The sequence below is a fragment of the Bombina bombina genome, chromosome 2 (genome assembly GCF_027579735.1).
Source record: "Bombina bombina isolate aBomBom1 chromosome 2, aBomBom1.pri, whole genome shotgun sequence".
NCBI classification, from domain to species: domain Eukaryota; kingdom Metazoa; phylum Chordata; class Amphibia; order Anura; family Bombinatoridae; genus Bombina; species Bombina bombina.
In genome coordinates this window covers 664,478,651-664,500,387 of record NC_069500.1, presented here as the reverse complement: position 1 = coordinate 664,500,387, position 21,737 = coordinate 664,478,651, and the positions used below count along the sequence as shown (strand labels likewise).

General features: G+C 38.9%; 1 protein-coding gene across 1 annotated transcript in view; it reads left to right on the top strand.

Annotated features, from left to right (window-relative positions):
• The window catches only part of RAD23B (RAD23 homolog B, nucleotide excision repair protein), a 296,312-nt gene that overhangs the window by 62,399 nt on the left and 212,176 nt on the right, over window positions 1-21,737 (top strand). Inside the window, exon 2 of the mRNA XM_053702609.1 lies at window positions 3,270-3,351. Within this exon, the coding sequence (XP_053558584.1) occupies window positions 3,270-3,351 (82 nt within the window). The remainder of the gene's footprint in view (window positions 1-3,269; window positions 3,352-21,737) is intronic.

The following is a 21,737-nucleotide window of genomic DNA, read 5'->3' as shown; positions in this document are numbered from 1 at the left end:
GGGCAGACTTTTTCTCTCTTTGCTCAGGCTTGGGCAAGAGACGTTCAGGACTCCTGGGCTTCAGAAATCGTAACCCAGGGGTATCTTCTAGATTTCAAAGATTCTCCCCCAAGAGGGAGATTCCATCTTTCTCAATTGTCTGTAAACCAGACAAAAAGAATGGCGTTCTTACGCTGTGTAGAAGACCTATATACCATGGGAGTGATCTGCCCAGTTCCGAAAACAGAACAGGGGCAGGGGTTTTACTCCAATATGTTTGTGGTTCCCAAAAAAGAGGGAACCTTCAGACCAATTTTAGATCTCAAGATCCTAAACAAATTCCTCAGTCACATCCTTCAAGTTTGAGACCATTCGGACTATTTTACCAATGATCCAGGAGGGTCAATATATGACCACCGTGGACTTAAAGGATGCGTATCTACACATCCCTATCCACAGAGATCATCACCAGTTCCTCAGGTTCGCCTTTCTGGACAAGCATTACCAGTTTGTGGCTCTTCCCTTCGGGTTGGCCACAGCTCCCAGAATTTTCACAAAGGTGCTAGGGTCCCTTCTGGTGGTTCTAAGGCTGTGGGGCATAGCAGTGGCGCCTTATCTGGGCGATATCTTAATTCAGGCGTCGTCTTACCAACTAGCCAAATCTCAAACGGACATCATGTTGGCTTTTCTAAGATCTCACGGTTGGAAGGTGAACGTAAAAGAGTTAACTTATCCCTCTCACAAGAGTTCCATTCCTGGGAACTCTGATAGATTCGGTGGACATGAGAATTTTTCTGACGGAGGTCAGGAAATCAAAGATTTTAACCACCTGCCGAGCTCTTCATTCCATTCCTCGGCCGTCAGTGGCTCAGTGTATGGAGGTAATCGGACTAATGGTAGCGGCAATGGACATAGTTCAGTTTGCTCGCTTGCATCTCAGACCACTGCAACTATGCATGCTCAAACAGTTGATGGGGATTATGCAGATTTATCTCCTCAGATAAATCTGGATCAAGAGACCAGAGACTCTCTCTTCTTTGGTGGTTGTCACAGGATCATATGTCCCAGATAATGTGTTTCCGCAGGCCAGCATGGGTCATAGTGACGACGGACGCCAGCCTATTGGGCTGGGATGCAGCCTGAAATTACCTGAAAGCACAGGGTTTGGGGACTCAGGAGGAGTCTCTCGTCCGGATATATATTCTAGAACTGAGAGCGATATTCAACGCGCTTCAGGCGTGGCCTCAACTGGCTTCGGCCAGATTCATAAGATTCCAGTCGGACAATATCACGGCTGTAGCATATATCAATCATCAGGGGGGAACAAAGAGTTCTCTAGCGATGATAGAGGTTACCAAAATAATTTGATGGGCAGAGACTCACTCTTGCCATCTATCAGCAATCTATATCCCAGGAGTGGAGAACTGGGAAGCTGATTTTCCAAGTTGTCAGACTTTTCATCCGGGGGAGTGGGAACTCCATCCGGAGGTGTTTGCACAATTGATTCAGCAATGGGGCACACCAGAATTGGATCTGATGGCGTCTCGTCAGAACGCCAAACTTCCTTGTTACGGGTCCAGGTCAAGGGATCCTCAAGCAGTACTGATAGATGCTCTAGCAGTACCCTGGTCGTTCAACCTAGGTTATGTGTTTCCACCATTTCCTCTCCTTCCTCGTTTGATTGCCAGAATCAAACAGGAGAGAGCTTCACTGATTTTGATAGCACCTGCGTGGCCACGCAGGACTTGGTATGCAGACCTGGTGGACATGTCATCTCTTCCACCATGGTCTCTGCCACTGAGACAGGACCTTCTGATTCAAGGTCCGTTCCAGCATCCAAATCTAGTTTCTCTGCGGCTGACTGCTTGGAGATTGAACGCTTGATTTTATCCAAGCGGGGTTTCTCTGAGTCGGTCATAGATACCTTGATTCAGGCTCGAAAGCCTGTCACTAGGAAAATTTATCATAAGATATGGCGTTAATATCTTTATTGGTGCGAATCCAAAGGTTACTCTTTGTCCTATCAGCTAGTTCCTTAAAGGGACAGATACCTGCTTTATCAATTCTACTGCACAAGCGCCTGGCAGATGTTCCAGACGTTCAGTCGTTCTGTCAGGCTTTAGTTAGAATCAAGCCTGTGTTTAAGCCTGTTGCTGTGCCATGGAGTTTGAATTTAGTTCTTAAAGTTCTCCAAAGGGTTCCGTTTTAACCTATGCATTCCATAGATATTAAGCTTCTATCTTGGAAAGTTCTGTTTTTAGTTGCTATATCTTCGGCTCAAAGAGTTTCTGAACTATCTGCATTGCAATGCGACTCGCCTTATCTTGTTTTCCATGCTAAGGTGGTTTTGCGTACCAAACCTGGATTCCTTCCTAAGGTTGTTACTAATAGGAATATCAATCAGGAAATTGTTGTTCCTTCTCTGTGTCCTAATCCTTCCTCTAAGGAGGAGTGTCTGTTGCACAACTTGAATGTGGTTCGTGCTTTGAAGTTTTACTTGCAAGCAACCAATGATTTCCGTCAAACATCTTCTCTGTTTGTTTTCTATTCTGGAAAACGTAGAGGTCAAAAAGCTACGGCTACCTCTTTCTTTTTGGCTGAAAAGCATCATCCGTTTGGCATACGAGACTGCTGGACAGCAGACTCCTGAAAGGATTACAGCTCACTCTACTAGAGCGGTGGCTTCCACATGGGCTTTTAAAAATGCTTCTGTTGAACAGATTTGTATGGGTGCGACTTGGTCTTCGCTTCATATCTTTTCCAAATTTGATACTTTTGCTTCTTCGGAGGCTATTTTTGGGAGAAAAGTTCTTCAAGCAGTGGTGCCTTCTGTTTAACCATCTGTCTTGTCCCTCCCGTTCATCCGTGTCCTGTAGCTTTGGTATTGTATCCCACAAGTAAAGGATGAATCCGTGGCCTCGTCGTACCTTATAGAAGAAAAGTAAATTTATGCTTACCTGATTAATTTCTTCTATGGTACGACGAGTTCACGGCCCGCCCTGTCATTTTAAGACAGATTATATTTTTTATTTTAAACTGCAGTCACCTCTGCACCTTTTAGTTTCTCCTTTTTCTTCCTGTACCTTCGGTCGAATGACTGGGGGGTGGAGCTAAGGGAGGAGCTATATAGACAGCTCTGCTGTGGTGCTCTTTGCCACTTCCTGTTAGCAGGAGGATAATATCCCACAAGTAAAGGATGAATCCATTGACTCGTCTTACCATAGAAGAAATGTATTTATCTGGTAAGCATAAATTTACTTATTTTTTCTTTTTCTTCTTTCTCTTGACAGGTCAAAGCATTGAAAGAAAAGATTGAATTAGAAAAGGGAAAAGACGCTTTTCCTGTTGCTGGCCAGAAATTAATTTATGCAGGTAACTAATAAACATGAATGGGAATTTTTTTTTTTTTATCTACAACATGTGATGTCACAGAAAACCGTGTTGTAAACATTTTATATTTATGGAAATTTGAATGGAAAGATTAGTTTTATTTAGGGATTTGCATATTTGTTCAAAATCTAGTAGCCAAAATTTTTTTGGCATCACCTTTTTTAATTTCATTGGGAGAATGAGTGAGCAGATGCATCTTGGCAAAGTGCAGGCTAGTTACCAAAGGACCGGCATGCAGAGCGATCCCTATACTGTCAGGAACAGAAACAAAATTCTGTCTCTTAGCTGTGGAGAGTTTATGTGCTGTTTTGCTTTCCATCAATTGAAACTTCTGAGAGCAACACTAATCTTCTCTAGAGATGGAATCACCAAGGTACTAGGGACAGTTTAATGCACTGCACGCTCTGGATTGTGTGGGTAATCAAACGCTTGTTTATTGCTATAAAGCATCTGAAATTTACAAAAAATATATTTTTAAAGTTTGAGTCAGACCATAAAGTTATGAGCTTATCATTAGATTTGTTGTTTTAGCAATGGTATAATGACCATATATAATTTCTCAGTCTCTTTATTAAAATACAACCAGAAAATACAGGATATTTGTAAGCGCTATTAAAAAAACAGCTTCTTTAGGCTAAAGTGGCAAGTATTTAGTGTGACCTCCCCTTACACTTGAGCAATTGCAGGAAACTGGCTCTCATAAACCTAAATGGATTGGAACCCTAATTAATGTAATTGCTAACACCTGTATTTGTCCTATTTCATGTCAAAATGACTGCTGTTTGTGCAAGACATGCTTGAGCATTACATATACATGTGGTATGAGATTAATTGGAGCTTGCTAATAAGACCAACTTTTTCAATCGCATCATTCCATTCAAAATGACAAATCACAGAATTTGACAGACATAAAATCATACTTTTGCATCAGCAAGGCCACACTCAAAGGGTAATCCGCAAACAAACTAGATACTCAAGTTGTTATATAAAGAAATTTAAATAATCCGGAGAGATCAAGGACAAAAAGAAGACTGGAAGACCAAGAAAACTTTCAAAATCTGATGTTTCAGTTTCTTCTTTGAGACACTGGAAGAAGTCCAGCAAGGACCTGGCTCAGCATCTGGCAGCTTCATCTGGATTCCAAGTTGACCCTTCTACAGTCTGATGAAGCTTGATCAGAAATGGTCTTTGTGGAAGGATAGCAGCCAAGGAACCAGTTTTTTTTCGGAAGGGAAATATGATGAAAAGGCTAAGATATGCTAAAGCTCACAAAGATTGGAATGAAGATCTGTGGTTAAGAGTATTATGGAGTGACAAATCCAAGTTTGAAATTTTTATGTTGAATTGTCGACAAAATTTGAGAAGAAGAGTTAGAGAGAGATGAAAGAAATGAGTGTTTGTGGCCTTCAGTGAAACATGGTGGAGGGTCTGTCTTGGATTGGGGCTGCATTTCTGCCAGTGGTGTTGGCGATATTATCCAAATTGATGGGATCACGAATGCTGAAAAGTGTGTGTGTGTGGTGTTTTTTTTTTTTTTTTTTTTTTTAATCAGCATGAGTGATCCCAAGCACACTGCTAATGTAATCATATTTGGAGAGAAAAACGGCTTATAAAACACGGACACTCATGGACTGGCCTCCATAGTCCATACCTGAATATTATAGAGGCAGTATGGGATCACCTGGACAGAGAAAGAAATGAGACAACCTACATCGAATTCTGGGAAGTGCTGAAAGAAGCCTGAAAGAATATACCAGAAGATTACTTCAGGACAGTCTCCCAAAAAGAGTTCAAGATGTGCTTAGTGCCAAGGAAGGTCACACTAAATACTGACTTTTCGCCTGAAGAAGCCATTTGGTTCTTAAAATAGGGTTTGTGTTTTTTTTTTTTTATATTTTGTGTACATATTTTCTGTTTGTATCTTAAAAAAGAGAGAAAAAACATAATTTATGTAAGAATTTACAAGATAAATTAATTTCTTTCATATTGGCAAAAGTCCATGAGCTAGTGACGTATAGGATATACATTCCTACCAGGAGGGGCAAAGTTTCCCAAACCTCAAAATGCCTATAAATACACCCCTCACCACACCCACAATTCAGTTTAACGAATAGCCAAGTAGTGGGGGTGATAAAGAAAGGAGTAAAAAGCATCAACAAAGGAATTTGGAAATAATTGTGCTTTATACAAAAAATCATAACCACTATAAAAAGGGTGGGCCTCATAGACTCTTGCCAATATGAAAGAAATGAATTTATCTTGTAAATTCTTACATAAATTGTTTTCTTTCATGTAATTGGCAAGAGTCCATGAGCTAGTGACGTATGGGATATCAATACCCAAGATGTGGAACTCCACGCAAGAATCACTAGAGAGGGAGGGATAAAAATAAAAACAACAATTTTCCGCTGAAAAAATAATCCAAAACCCAAAATATAAGTTTATTCTTATAATGAAAAGAAAAACACAAAAACATCAGCAGAAGAATCAAACTGAGACAGCTGCCTGAATAATTTTTCTACCAAAAACTGCCTCTGAAGAAGCAAATACATCAAAACGGTAGAATTTAGAAAATGTATGCAAAGAGAACCAAGTTGCCGCTTTTGCAAATCTGATCAACTGAAGCTTCATTCTTAAAAGCCCATTAAGTGGAGACTGATCTAGTAGAATGAGCCACAATTCTCTGAGCGCGGGGCTTGACCCGATTTAAAATAAGCTTGGTGAATCAACAGCTTAACCAAAAAGCCAAGGAAATGGCAGAAGCCTTCTGACCTTTCCTAGAACCAGAAAATATAACAAATAGACTAGAAGTCTTCCTGACATCTTAGTAGTTTCAATATAATATTTCAAAGCTCTCACCACATACAAAGAATGTAAGGATCTTTCCAAAGAATTCTTAGGATTAGGTCACAAAGAAGGGACAACAATTTCTCTACTAATGTTGTTAGAATTCACAACCTTAGGAAAAAAATTATAAGAAGTCCGCAAAACCACCTTATCCTGATGAAATATCAGAAAAGGAGATTCATAAGAGAGCAGATAACTCGGAAACTCTTCTAGTAGAAGAGATGGCCAAAAGGAACAACACTTTCCAAGAAAGTAGATTAACGTCCTGCATAGGCTCAAACGGAAGAGCTTGAAAAGCCTTCAAAACCAAATTATAAACTCAGAGAAGAGATTGATTTAATGACAGGCTTGATATGAACCAAAGCCTGTACAAAACAATGAATATCAGGAAGTTTAGCAATCTTTCTGTGAAATTAAACAGAGCAGAGATTTGTCCCTTCAAGGAACTTACAGACAAAATCTTATCCAAACCATCCTGAAGAAACTGTAAAATTCTAGGAATTCTAAAAGAATGCCAAGAAAATTTATGAGAAGAACACCATGAAATGTAAGTCTTCCAAACTTGAAGATTAAATATTTCTAGAGACAGATTTACAAGCTTGTAACATAGTAATAATTACTGAGTCAGAGAAACCTCTATGACTTGGCACTAGGCGTTCAATTTCCACACCTTTAAATTTAATGATTTGAGATCCTGATGGAAAAACAGACCTTGAGACAGTAAATCCGGCCTTAATGGAAGTGGCCAAGGTTGGCAACTGGACATCCGAACAAGATCCGCATACCAAAACCTGTGAGGCCATGCTGGAGCCACCAGCAACACAAATGATTGTTCCATGATGATTTTGGAGATCACTATTGGAAGGAGAACTAGAGGCGGGAAAATATAAGCAGGTTGATAACACCAAGGAAGTGTCCAAGCATCCACTGCTTCCACCTAAAAATCCCTGGACCTGGACAGGTATCTGGGAAGTCTCTTGTTTAGATGAGAGGCCATCAGATCTATCACTGGAAGACCCCACATCCGAACAAGCTGAGAAAACACATCTGGATGGAGAGACCACTCCCCTGGATGTAAAGTTTGACGGCTGAGGTAATCCGCCTCCTAATTGTCTACACCTGGGATATGAACCGCAGAAATTAGACAGGAGCTGGATTCTGCCCAAGCAAGTATCAGAGATACTTCTTTCCTAAAAAAAAGAGTCAATGTGTGTCGGCACCTAAGACTGCTGGTTACTTAGGCAAAAATAAACAAGTGCTCCCATGAAAACTCTAAAGAGCTGCACAATATTAAACAAATTGCGTTAATGCCAAGTATGGTTGAATATTCAATCTTCTCACCTCTCCTGGTAAAGTAGCGTCCAGTGTCACCTTGTCTGTTATCGGGAACCCAGAAATCCACAACGACCCTCTGTGCGCAAACCAGGTGCACACGAAGTCGGTCCGGCACTTGTCGCCCTCTATGACCGCTCAGGTCTCCTCTGCGTGGTTCCTCTCCGATGGCATATGATGTCACTGTGCTCACTTCCGGTTCTCAGAACCTCCTTCTCTGAAGTAAAGCTGTGTAACTGTCGGCAATTTCCAGGACCTGGATTGGTGAGCTGTACTTGATATGCAGATGAACCGCACTGGAACGGGTGCAACCTCGGTTCCACAACGCAAGGATAAACAAATTCAAATGAGGTGCACGAACAGCCAGTGGCAAATTAGGATTTTCTTTATTGCAATTAAAAAATCTTTCTCCCTCCAGGGATACAGGAATCTCAAGCTTAGTAGTGAGTGGAGATAGCTTCACTCCAGTGACTGTCTGCTGACATGTTTCGGCAATGAAGCCGTAATCGTAGCTACAGTCTCAGGTGTGCACCAGTCTAATAAACTGGTTCCTGTTACCTGATTGGTTAAAAAATATAATTAAAACCATACCTGGAGTGAAGCTAAATCCAACTCTCCTCCCATTATATAAGACGGGATAACAATTTCCCATTACATAGTGTAACAAATACAATCATGTGAAATTTAATCTTAAACAATCCGCTGTATATAAGAGCATAAATTTTAACAGTTTATAGAATTCATTGGGTTCTAACATATATGATGAGAGTCACATCAATAATTGATAATAAATGGAAACAGATTGTGCTTAAAGTACATTATTCCAACAAATGTGAGAAATGAATATATGCAAAATAAATAATTAAACAATTGTTTCAATGCATAAAGCATATATATACCCACATTATCTTTTAGTTACATATACAAGGGGCTGCAATGTATAAACATTGTAACCTGTGCTTATTGGGTGGATAAGGATCAAAATTCAAATTTTAAAATTTAAAACTTGAATACACAGACCCAGAACCAGAAATTTATTCCCAGAAATTTATCAGGTCAAATTCTGAATTTAACCCTTCTGGGACTCTGGTTCTGAGTCTGTGTATCCAAAACACTTCTCTCTTGGCCAGCAACTTTTCCCCGTCACCACCTTGCTTATTTATTTTAACCTGTTCTATGATAGTCCATCTAAGTGTCTTAGTACTACTTGTATTGTGACAGGTTTTAAAATGCTGGACCAAGGGTGTAGTTAGTTTACCATTTTTGATGTTTGAGACATGTTCCCTGATCCTTTCCCTTGTCTCCCTAGTTGTGAGCCCTGTATATTGTATCTCGCACTCTGTGCAGGTCAATAAATAAATTGCGAACTTTTTTCTACAATTTAAACAAGAGAAGTGTCAAAGTCTCTCCCAGTTGTGGAGCTCCTGAAGCCTTCTCCTTGTTGTAGAAACTCACAAGCAATACACTGAGCAAAATTACATTTATAGGTACCTCTAAATGTAATCCATGATGAAACGACATCATCCCTAACTTAAAGCTGTGTGGGGGCAAGTATATTGCTTAGGCTTGTACCTCGTCTGAAAGCATATCTGCACCCTTTTGAAACAGTATCCACCAACCCATCATCTGCTTTAAGAATATTGAAGTGTTTCCTAACAATATTGCAAATTTGGTGGAATTGATTACTGTATTGGGTGATAAAAGATACCCCTTCAAATTTATCTTCTCTGTCTTTATTCTTATTATCAAGATAGATATTCCTTGGGTTGGCCCCAATATTAAGTCTATGGTGACTGATAAGTTCCCTTTTTATAGCCTCTTTCACAAAACCTCTCCTCCAGCTCCAAAGATTGTTTCTCATATTCCACATCCGTTGTACAGTTCCTCCGGAGTCTAATGAATTGTCCTTTAAGGACAGATTTGAAGACTCTTTTCGGATGGTTACTTTTGGCATGGAGGAGAGTGTTACCAGTGATGGGCTTCTTTCCTACTTCTTTCCTAGCTTGGGGACTGAGCGTATCACCCTGATGATTGACATATGCCACTGTTGTGATATTGTCTATCTGAAAACAAATGAACGGTTCTCTCTTCAACAGAGGCCAGAACTGATGAACTCTGAAACTGCATGGAGTTCTAAAATATTGATTGGTAATCTTGCTTCTTGAGATTTCCAAACCCCTTGTGCTGTCAGAGATCCCCAATCAGCTCCCCAACCTGAAGACTTGCATCTCTTATGATCACAGTCCAGGTTGGACGAACAAAAGAAGCCCCTTGAACTAAACGCTGGTGATTTAACCACCAAGTCAGAGAGTGTCGTACATTGGGATTTAAGGATATTAATTGTGATATCTTTGTATAATCCCTGCACCATTGGTTCAGCATACAAAGCTGGGGAGGTCTCATGTGAAAACGAGCAAAGGAAATCGCGTCCGATGCTGCAGTCATGAGACCTAAAACTTCCATGCACATAGCCACTGAATGGAATGACTGAGACTGAAGGTTTCCGACAAGCTGCAACCAATTTAAACTTCTCTTATCTGTTAAATTCAGTGTCCATGACTGTCTCTATCTGGAAACCAAAAAAAAAAGTGACCCTTGTCTGAGGAATCAAGAAACTCTTTGGTAAATTGATCCTCCAACCATGTTTGAGAAGAAACACTAGTTGATTCGTGTGAGATTCTGCAGAACGTAAAGACTGAGTGAGTACCAAGATATCGTCCAAATAAGGAAACGCCGCAATACCCTGCTTTCAGAATACAGAGAGTAGGACACCTAGAACCTTTGAAAAGATTCTTTGAGCGGTTGCTAGGCCAAATGGAAGAGCAACAAATTGGTAATTCTGGTCTAGAAAAGAGAATCTCAGGAACTGAAAATGATCTGAATGAATCGGAATATTAAGGTATACATCCTGCAAGTCTATTGTAGACATAAAATGTCTTTGCTGAACAAAAAGCAGAATAGTCCTTAAAGTCTCCTTAAAGTCACCATTGGAAAGTTGGTACTCTTACATAACGATTCAAAAGATCCAGAACTGAATGAATTTTCCTTCTTTGGGACAATGAATAGATTTGAATAAAAACCCAGAAAAAGAACTGGCATGATTACCCATGAAACTCTAGGTCTGAAACACTTCAGGAAAGCCTGAGCATTTACTGGATTTGCTGGGATGAGAGAAAAACAAATCTTCTCACAGGAGGTCTTACTCAGAATCCTATTCAATATCCCTGAGAGACATTACTCTGAAACCATTGGTTTTGGACAGAATTTATCCAAACATCCTTGGAAAAAACCTTAATCTGCCCCTTACCAGCTGAGCTGGAATGAGGGCCGCACCTTCATGCGGACTTAGGGGCTGGCTTTGGTTTCTTAAATGGCTTGGATTTATTCCAATTAGATGAAAATTTCCAATTGGAAACAGATTCCTTGAGGGAAGGATTAGGTTTTTGTTCCTTATTTGACAAAGAATGAAAACAGTTAGAAGCTTTAGATTTACCCTTAGGTCTCTTATTACCTTGGAAAGAAAAGATAGCAATCTATAGACTTAGAAGTCATATTAGCATTCCAAGATTTAAGCTACAAAGCTCTTCTAGCTAAAAATAGCTAAAGACATACACTGTGTGCAGAATTATTAGGCAAACGAGTATTTTGACCACATCATCCTCTTTATGCATGTTGTCTTACTCCAAGCTGTATAGGCTTGAAAGCCTACTACCAATTAAGCATATTAGGTGATGTGCATCTCTGTCATGAGAAGGGGTGTGGTCTAATGACATCAACACCCTATATCAGGTGTGCATAATTATTAGGCAACTTCCTTTCCTTTGGCAAAATGGGTCAAAAGAAGGACTTGACAGGCTCAGAAAAGTCAAAAATAGTGAGATATCTTGCAGAGGGATGCAGCACTCTTAAAATTGCAAAGCTTCTGAAGCGTGATCATCGAACAATCAAGCGTTTCATTCAAAATAGTCAACAGGGTCGCGAGAAGCGTGTGGAAAAACCAAGGCGCAAAATAACTGCCCATGAACTGAGAAAAGTCAAGCGTGCAGCTGCCAAGATGCCACTTGCCACCAGTTTGGCCATATTCCAGAGCTGCAACATCACTGGAGTACCCAAAAGCACAAGGTGTGCAATACTCAGAGACATGGCCAAGGTAAGAAAGGCTGAAAGACGACCACCACTGAACAAGACACACAAGCTGAAACGTCAAGACTGGGCCAAGAAATATCTCAAGACTGATTTTTCTAAGGTTTTATGGACTGATGAAATGAGAGTGAGTCTTGATGGGCCAGATGGATGGGCCCGTGGCTGGATTGGTAAAGGGCAGAGAGCTCCAGTCCGACTCAGACACCAGCAAGGTGGAGGTGGAGTACTGGTTTGGGCTGGTATCATCAAAGATGAGCTTGTGGGGCCTTTTCGGGTTGAGGATGGAGTCAAGCTCAACTCCCAGTCCTACTGCCAGTTTCTGGAAGACACCTTCTTCAAGCAGTGGTACAGGAAGAAGTCTGCATCCTTCAAGAAAAACATGATTTTCATGCAGGACAATGCTCCATCACACGCGTCCAAGTACTCCACAGCGTGGCTGGCAAGAAAGGGTATAAAAGAAGAAAATCTAATGACATGGCCTCCTTGTTCACCTGATCTGAACCCCATTGAGAACCTGTGGTCCATCATCAAATGTGAGATTTACAAGGAGGGAAAACAGTACACCTCTCTGAACAGTGTCTGGGAGGCTGTGGTTGCTGCTGCACGCAATGTTGATGGTGAACAGATCAAAACACTGACAGAATCCATGGATGGCAGGCTTTTGAGTGTCCTTGCAAAGAAAGGTGGCTATATTGGTCACTGATTTGTTTTTGTTTTGTTTTTGAATGTCAGAAATGTATATTTGTGAATGTTGAGATGTTATATTGGTTTCACTGGTAAAAATAATTGAAATGGGTATATATTTGTTTTTTGTTAAGTTGCCTAATAATTATACAGATATCCCCCTAAAATAGCTATAACTAAAAACAAACTAAAAACTACTTCCAAAACTATTCAGCTTTGATATTAATGAGTTTTTTGGGTTCATTGAGAACATGGTTGTTGTTCAATAATAAAATTAATTCTCAAAAATACAACTTGCCTAATAATTCTGCACTCCCTGTAGGTCTAACATCAATCTTGATGATATCAAAAAATGGCAACAGAAATGATTAGCATGTTGCAGTAAGCGAACAATGCTAGATAAATCGGAATCCAATTCTTGTTGTGCTAAATTCTCCAACAAAAATGTTGATGCAGCTGCAACATCCGCCAAGGAAATTGCAGGCCTGAGAAGATGTCCTGAATATAAATAAGCTTTCCCTAGATAAGATTCAAGTTTCCTATCTAAAAGGAACTGAAGTACTATCTTCCATAGGAATAGAGGTACGTACAGCAAGAGCAGAAATAGCCTTTGGGGATCTTTTCCCAAAACTCTATAAAAATTGCTGGTAAAGGATACAATTTTTTTTAAACCTTGAAGGAATAAAAGTACCCGGCTTATTCCATTCCTTAGAAATCATATCAGAAATAGCATCAGGAACAGGAAAAAATCTGGAGTAACCACAGAAGGTTTTAAGAAACAGAATTTACTAGTTCTAATATCAAGAGGACTAGTTTCCTTAATATCCAAAGTAATTAACACTTCTTTAAACAAAGAATGAAAATACTTCATTTTAAATAAATAAGTAGATTTGTTAGTGTCAATATCTGAGGAAGGATCTTCTGAATCGGATAGATCCTCATCAGAGGAGGTTAATTCATTATGTTGTCGGTCATTTGTTATTTCATTAACCTTATGAGAAGTTTTAAAAGACCTTTTATGTTAATTAGAAGGCGGAATAGCAGACAAAGCCTTCTGAATAGAATCAATAACAAATTCTTAAAATTGATATGTATAACATGTACATAAAAAGTTGAAAGAACAGCAACAGGCAATGTACTATTACTGATGGACATATTATCTGCATGTAAAAGTTTATCATGACAACTATTTACAAATGACAATCGGAAATAAAAATGAATTTGGCTTTGGTAGAACCGATATCAGGCAGCAAAGTTCCAACAGATACTTCTGAGACAGGATCAGATTGTGACATCTTGCAAAATGTAAAATAAAACACAACATATAAAGCAAAATTATCAATTTCCATTTATGACAGTTTCAGGAATGGGAAAAAATGCAAATAGCATAGCCCTCTGACATAGAAAAAAGACGAGGCAAATAGCAATGGGGTGATAAAATAATGAAAAAATTTGGCGCCAAGTATGACGTACAACAAACAGATTATTTTGGCTCTAACAACGTCCGGAAATGACACACTTGCGTCACTAACGACGCAACCTTGTGTAAGGAACTCAGCGTCAACTACGACGCCGGAAATGACTAACTTGCGTCAAAGGACGTACTTTTGCGCCAAAAAATTATCTCGCCAAGAATTACGCAATAAAGTCTAGCATTTGGCGCACCCGCGGGCCTAATTCTGCCCGCAATTTGCAAAGAAAAATGTAGTCAGTTTGAAAAAAGACTAAACCCCAGGTAAGAAAAATATTTCTTAATGTTTATTTTCCCCACATATGAAACTGACCGTCTGCAAAAAAGGAAATACATGAACCTGACTCATGGCAAATATAAGTACAATACATATATTTAGAACTTTATATTAATGCATAAAGTGCCAAACCATAGCTGAGGTGTCTTAAGTAATAAAAACATACTTACCGAAAGACACCCATTCACATATAGCAGATAGCCAAACCAGTACTGAAACAGTTATCAGTAGAGGTAATGGTATATGAGAGTATATCGTCGATCTGAAAAGTGAGGTAGGAGATGAATCTCTACGTCCGATAACAGAGAACCTATGAAATAGATCTCCCATGAGGAAAACCATTGCATTCAATGGGTGATACTCCCTTCACATCCCTCTGACATTCCCTGTACTCTGAGAGGAATCGGGCTTCAACAATGCTGAGAAGCGCATATCAACATAGAATTCTTAGCCCAAACTTACTTCACCACCTCCATAGGAGGCAAAGTTTGTAAAACTGAATTGTGGGTGTGGTGAGGGGTGTATTTATAGGCATTTTGAGGTTTGGGAAACTTTGCTCCACCTGGTAGGAATGTATATCCCATACGTCACTAGCTCCATGGACTTTTACCAATTACATGAAAGAAATAAATATGGATGGTCATAAAATTTGCTAAAACAATTCTAATGGTGGCCTAAGGCTTTTGCACAGTACTGTATGTATTTTTATTTATTTTTTTAATTCCTGACAACCTTTTTATTAGCACAACCACAGGAGAAAATCCCAGCACTCAGAAGAGGTAATGCACGTCACTCCAGGGTCACTACCCAGGGCCCCAAACAGTATCAATACAAGCAATGGGAGTGACGGCAACTAACTTTTATTGAAAAGTTACATACAGAAAATACGGCAACGTTTCGGTAGGTTATCCCTTAATCATGCCATGCCAAACAAACATTACTGACTTATACAAAAAATGCAGGTTGCTGCTATTGTAAAACGTTCATATTTATTGGATATAATTAAAACTTGATGCAAACATGCAGTAACAAGTGCTTAAAACTGCTGTTCATGTCACAAACAGGCCAGGCTGACGCGTTTTGGCTGATTTGCCTTATTCATAGACTCAATATTCTGAATTCACCTGTGGAGCTATATAAGCCCCCTCACAATATAGGTTGCCTGTATAAAAGTGTGAACTCCCTCCTCCCCTTAGCTGTCATTGGTTGTTGTCCTCCCACTTTCTTCATATCCTCCCTATCAATTCAATTACAAGAGTTATATTTATGCTGAAATAGATACAATTCTCATTTGTTTAAGTACATAAGTTTTGGTACATATTATCCCATTTTATTAGCCTGTCAGAATGTGAGTGTATGAGCTGGGGTCGCGCCTACTACCTACGAGCTCCTCAAACTGCAAAAATTCAGTACTAGTGGGTAAAATACCACTACTCGTAAAGTGTTCGCTTTATCCCCATAGAGTGCATACACTCACATAGACCTCTTAGGAAATACCGCATACAAGGGTAACTTTATTCATTGAACTGAAAAGTTTTTGTGTATACCTATAGTTACACTACCCTCAGTAAGTGTTATTTGAGCTCAGTAATTGTGCACAGATTCAAGACACAATTATTAAGATATCAACGTTTATCTTCATATATAATAAAGAAGTTAATTGGATTGTCTGTTACTACATAAAATACAAAGGGTATCAGACATCTATAAGTATGGAAGATAGTCGAGCAACATGCAGTAACTTTTACTCCCTTACAAGCTTAGAAGACATTGAAAGAAACAGACCCACACTCGGATACTTTTAATCCTCAAACACAAACTAAAGATATTTCAGATATTTTTCTATCAATGGAAAAGACTTTAACAAAAGAATATCAGGTTTGGTGGGATAGGAGATCTCTTGAGAAATATGTTGATATCTGGATGATACCAAGAGGTCTCAGAATTAGGAAGTATCCATCATTTCAAGTTACGGAAGAATGGTTTATCAATGAATGGAATAAAGTCCTTACTGAATGTTTCATTAGACTGATGAATGTTATCATTAAGTATAAAAACTATAAATTAGAAGAAACTAGGAGTCAGATAAAGGCCATACAGAGGGACTTAAATAAATTCATTGACCATGAGAAGTATGAACAACTTGATTCAATACTCAGACAGACTATAGACAATTTCAAGAAAGAGAGACAGACAGACAGAAATATCGTAAGTTTGTCAGAGACACAGAGGACTATACTAACAGGGTGTATCAATGGAATTCACAGAACCCAAGGAGGATGAGACAATTTAGGAGGCATAATAGCAAGAAAGGGAACACACTTGGAGCAAAAGGATAGTTATCTGAAGTGGGCAAGAAACAAGTGACATTTGTGGATACTGACTCAAGTGAAGACAATGAAATCAGAGACTTTGTTGATTATGCAACTAGTGGGGGCTCATCTGAGGAAGAAAGCCCCTCTGGTACATTTAATGAGAATTTGCCATCCATTGCATTGAGTGTCAGTGATAGTTCCCCATACCCCACCCCGGCTGGGACTGTGGGTATCCTCAAGAATAGAGGCAGAGGAGGTAACAGATTGAATAGGTACTCTAATGCTCTAGAGGCAGAGGACGGGGGACAAGGGGGAGGGTCAGGAGCATGAAGGGGAAAAGGAAGAGGCAAAGAACCTTAAGTCAGACGCGAGCAGTACACATTGAGGAGAGGGAAACAAAACAAATACAACATATGAGGGTCATTAATCTTGCCAACACAGAACTGACCTTAGAAGAAACAAAGGTTTTAGAACTAGGACTCAATTTTGTTCCATCAGCCGACTTTTGGGTATTTGATACTCTCATGGATGTTAATAGGTTTGTACGTGCTTTAACGATAAAGAAATTGTATTATACTGAAGGGAGCCCAGAGTGTGACATTACCCTGAAGACTATTGATAGACAGATAACGAATGATTGCTTCCTATACAAAGATGCAATTGACTTATTGACATTAAGTCAATTAGAGAAGGAAAGCAGGGATATTACAATTGAGAAAGGGAGTCACATAGGATTTAAAAATAGATCCACATTTTATCCCACCCATTTTAGAGGTGAGGCATTGGAGAGCTTTCACAAAAGGGTGGAGGAGGATCTTATTAAATTTAAATCAGAAAGTGGCAAGCAAAGACATAATCTCACACATGCAGAACAGATACGATTGCAAAGATTGAAAGATAGACGGGGCATAGTCATTAAAAATGCCGACAAGGGCGGTACCATAGTTGTCATGTCTGAAACAAATTATATACAAGAGGCTAAAAGACAGCTGGGGGATACCCACTAGTACTGAATTTTTGCAGTTTGAGGAGCTCGTAGGTAGTAGGCGCGACCCCAGCTCATACACTCACATTCTGACAGGCTAATAAAATGGGATAATATGTACCAAAACTTATGTACTTAAACAAATGAGAATTGTATCTATTTCAGCATAAATATAACTCTTGTAATTGAATTGATAGGGAGGATATGAAGAAAGTGGGAGGACAGCAACCAACGACAGATGAGCTAAGGGGAGGAGGGAGTTCACACTTTAGTACAGGCAACCAATGAGATTGTGAGGGGGCTTATATAGCTCCACAGGTGAAATCAGAATATTGAGTCTATGAATAAGGCAAATCAGCCGAAACGCGTCAGACTGGCCTGTTTGTGAGATGAACAGCTGTTTTAAGCACTGCATGTTTGCATCAAGTTTTAATTATATCCAATAAATATGAACGTTTTACAATAGCAGCATCCTGCATTTTTTGTATCACTACGGCAGAGGAGAGGGCCGTTGTTTGCTGCAACTGAGCATGCAGCCCTAATCACTCGTTGGAGCTCCGGTGGTTTACACTTCACTGCCAGGATCGGTGAGAAACTTTTTACAGCAGTCGGCATTTGGTCTAACAGGACTACCAAGTCTATCCCGCAATTGGTCAAACGTGGTCACGTGTAAAGTGACGTCAGACGCCATCGGAGGAATCCCACGATCATGGATGCGTGGTGTAGCTACGAACAGAGGCTAAGGATTGACCGTGAGTAGACGGGTGTGACTGTGGAGCTAACTGGAGAAGGTGAGACCATTTGCTTTGCTTATATTTATCCACCGCTAGCAGTACGGATTGGAGAGTCGGCGGAGCACCGTTACTTTGGTTTATTACTGACTTATATACTGACATACCACTATGTGGCGCTAATGATCATTTTGTATGTTAACTCATTCATGACCTATACAACAGCATATTATACAATGTTACATAATTTTTCAAAATATTAAGTACAAAGTCATTCTTAATAGAATAAGCAGAATAAATACTCTAACTTGAAGGAAAGAATCACCCTAAATTGCCCGATCAACTCATACATCAAGGAAATAACTATTGCCTAGGAATGGGACTATAAAAACAGACAAGTCCCGATCTTTATTTAGACCTTAAGGCTCAAGGGACCCTAATTCATAAATCCAGAAGGATTCTCTGCTTAAGACGAAGCTCCCTATCTTCCCCCCCCCCCCCCCTCTGCATGCTACTTCAATATGGTTAATAATTTGAAATTTAAGTTGGCTAATTGAATGACCAGCTTTCAGAAAATGATTAGCTAGTGGGGCTTTTAAATTACCAGTACGAATATTACTTTTATGTTCTATAATCCTTTAGCAGATCTAGTGGACTCGCCTATATAAACACCTCCACATGGGCATTTGATCATATAAATAATAAATGTAGTTAAACAGGTAAAAAAACCTTTGATGGAATATTTTTTACTGGTGTGGGGGTGATAAAATATGGGACCTTTGGTCATGTTACTACAACATTAGCACCCTAGACAGGGATAACGGCTCTTGTTTTTTGAAGTAATAATATATCGGGAGCTAGTTTTGACTCTAGGGCCCACATCTGCTTTTACCAATTTCATTTGAATATTCATACCTTTTTTTTTTTTTTTTTTTTTAATAGGCTGGCATAGGGTGTACTTGGAATTCTGCTATATTCGGATTACACCTAGCTAACACATCCCAATGTTTGTTAATAATTCTCTGAATTTCAAAACTGTGAATTATATTCAGACACAAATAGCAATCTTTGATTTTTATCATCTATATTTTTTCAAACTTTTGTCTTTTGCTGACAGCAAATTGGATCTAGGTATAGATATCACTAAATTGATCTCTTCATTAATTAATTTATCTGGATATCCTCTCTCTTTAAATCTATTCCCCATCTCCTCAAGCCTTTTATCCATAATACTCTCATCTGAGACAATCTTACGGACATGTAAGAGTTGGCTATGGGGAAGAGACCTAATCAGAGAGGAAGGGTGGGTACTATCAAATCTTAGAAGGCTGTTGCGGTCAGTGCTTTTTCTAAAAAGATCAGTTTTAAATGAGTTGCCTTCTTTAATTACTCTTACGTCAAGAAAGTCTAAGTATTCCTCGCTCCATACTAATTTAAATTTTATATGATTGGTGGATAAATTTAGCTCATTCACAAAATCTACCAGGGTTCCAACGTCGCCCAGCCATATTCCAAATATGTCATTGATATATCGCCACCAGGTGGCGCCATATCGAATAAACATACTATTGAAAAAAATATATTTTTCTTCAGAAACAGGAAATAGTTATTATATAAAATAACAATTGCGTAAAGAAATCAATTTGTGCATGATTATATTTGGTATCAGATGTTAAAACCGAATATACTGAATCTATACCACTAGTATGCGTGATGGTTGTATATAAACTCTCCACATCAAGGCTGAACATAATAAATTTAGTGGTGGTGATTTCCAAGGAATTAAGTTTAAGAAGAAAGTCTCCTGTATCTTTAATAAAGGAGTGAGAGATCTCAACATAGGGGTGGAGAATTTTATCAAGAAATATGGAAATATTGGTAAACACTGAATTAGTGCTGGCCACAATAGGGCGACCCGGGGGATTGGCTAGATTTTTATGCACTTTAGGGAGTGAATAAATTACAGGACTTTAAGACTTAAAACAATATGCTGGGATAAAAGATTTGTCAACCATCTCTGAGAGTCCCACGATCCATTTAAATCAATTAGGTTTGAAAAAGAAAAGTCGTTTAATTCCTGGGGCTATTAATCAGTGTTGAAACATTTGTCACCTTAGTTCAAAAAGATATAGAAAAACTACAAAATAAAGTGGTAAAGTATGGTAATATTGGTAACAAATGTAAGCCCATTAAAGCAAATATGACAGATGAGCAATTTAAAGCAATGCAGGGATTACAAGATAACCCAGAAATTATCCTTAAAAGGGCCGATAAGGGAGGGGCAGTTGTAGTCTTAGATAAAGATTACTATGTGAATGAAATCAGACAACACCTTGGACATCACTGTGTATATGAGAATTTCATATATCCCAGTCTTTAAGATCCAAAGGGAAATAGAAAGAGTTATATCAATAGCTGAGAAAAATGGCATTATAGGTAAAGATGTTAAACTTTTTTTGAAAACTGACCACCCATGTACTCCTGTAATTATTCACTTCCTAAAGTGCATAAAAATCTAGCCAATCCCCCGGGTCACCCTATTGTGGACAGCACTAATTCAGTGTTTACCAATATTTCCATATTTCTTGATTAAAATTCTCCGCCCCGATGTTGAGATCTCTCACTCCTTTATTAAAGATACAGGAGACTTTCTTCTTAAACTTAATTCCTTGGTAATCCCCACCACTAAATTTATTATGTTATGCCTTGATGTGGAGAGTTTATATACAACCATCACGCATACTAGTGGTATAGATTCAGTATATTCGGTTTTAACATCCGATACCAAATATAATAATGCGCAAATTGATTTCTTTATGCAATTGTTATTTATTATATTATATAATAACTATTTCCTGTTTCAGGATGATTTTCTCCAGCTCCAGGGGACTGCCATGGGTTCCAACGTCGCCCCCAATTATACAAACATATTTATGAATTTATATGAAGAAAAATATATTTTTTCCAATATGTTCGATATGGCACCACCGAGTGGCGATATATCGATTACATATTTGGAATATGGCTGGGCAACGTTGGAACCCTGGTAGATTTTTTTTGAATGAGCTAAATTTATCCACCAATCATATCAAATTTAAATTAGTCTGGAGCGAGGAATACTTAGACTTTCTTGACGTAAGAGTAATTAAAGAAGGCAACTTATTTAAAAATGATCTTTTTAGAAAAAGCACTGACCGCAACAGCCTTCTAAGATTTGGTAGTGCACACCCTTCCTCTCTGATTAGGTCTCTTCCCCAAAGCCAACTCTTACATGTTCGTAAGATTGTCTCAGATGAGAGTATTATGGATAAAAGGCTTGAGGAGATGGGGAATAGATTTAAAGAGAGACGATATCCAGATAAATTAATTAATGAAGAGATCAATTTAGTGAGATCTATACCTAGATCCAATTTGCTGTCAGCAAAAGACAAAAGTAAGTCTGAAAAAATAGATGATACAAATCAAAGATTGCTATTTGTGTCTGAATATAATTCAGAGTTTTGAAATTCAGAGAATTATTAATAAACATTGGGATGTGTTAGCTAGGTGTAATCCGAATATAGCAGAATTCCAAGTACGCCCT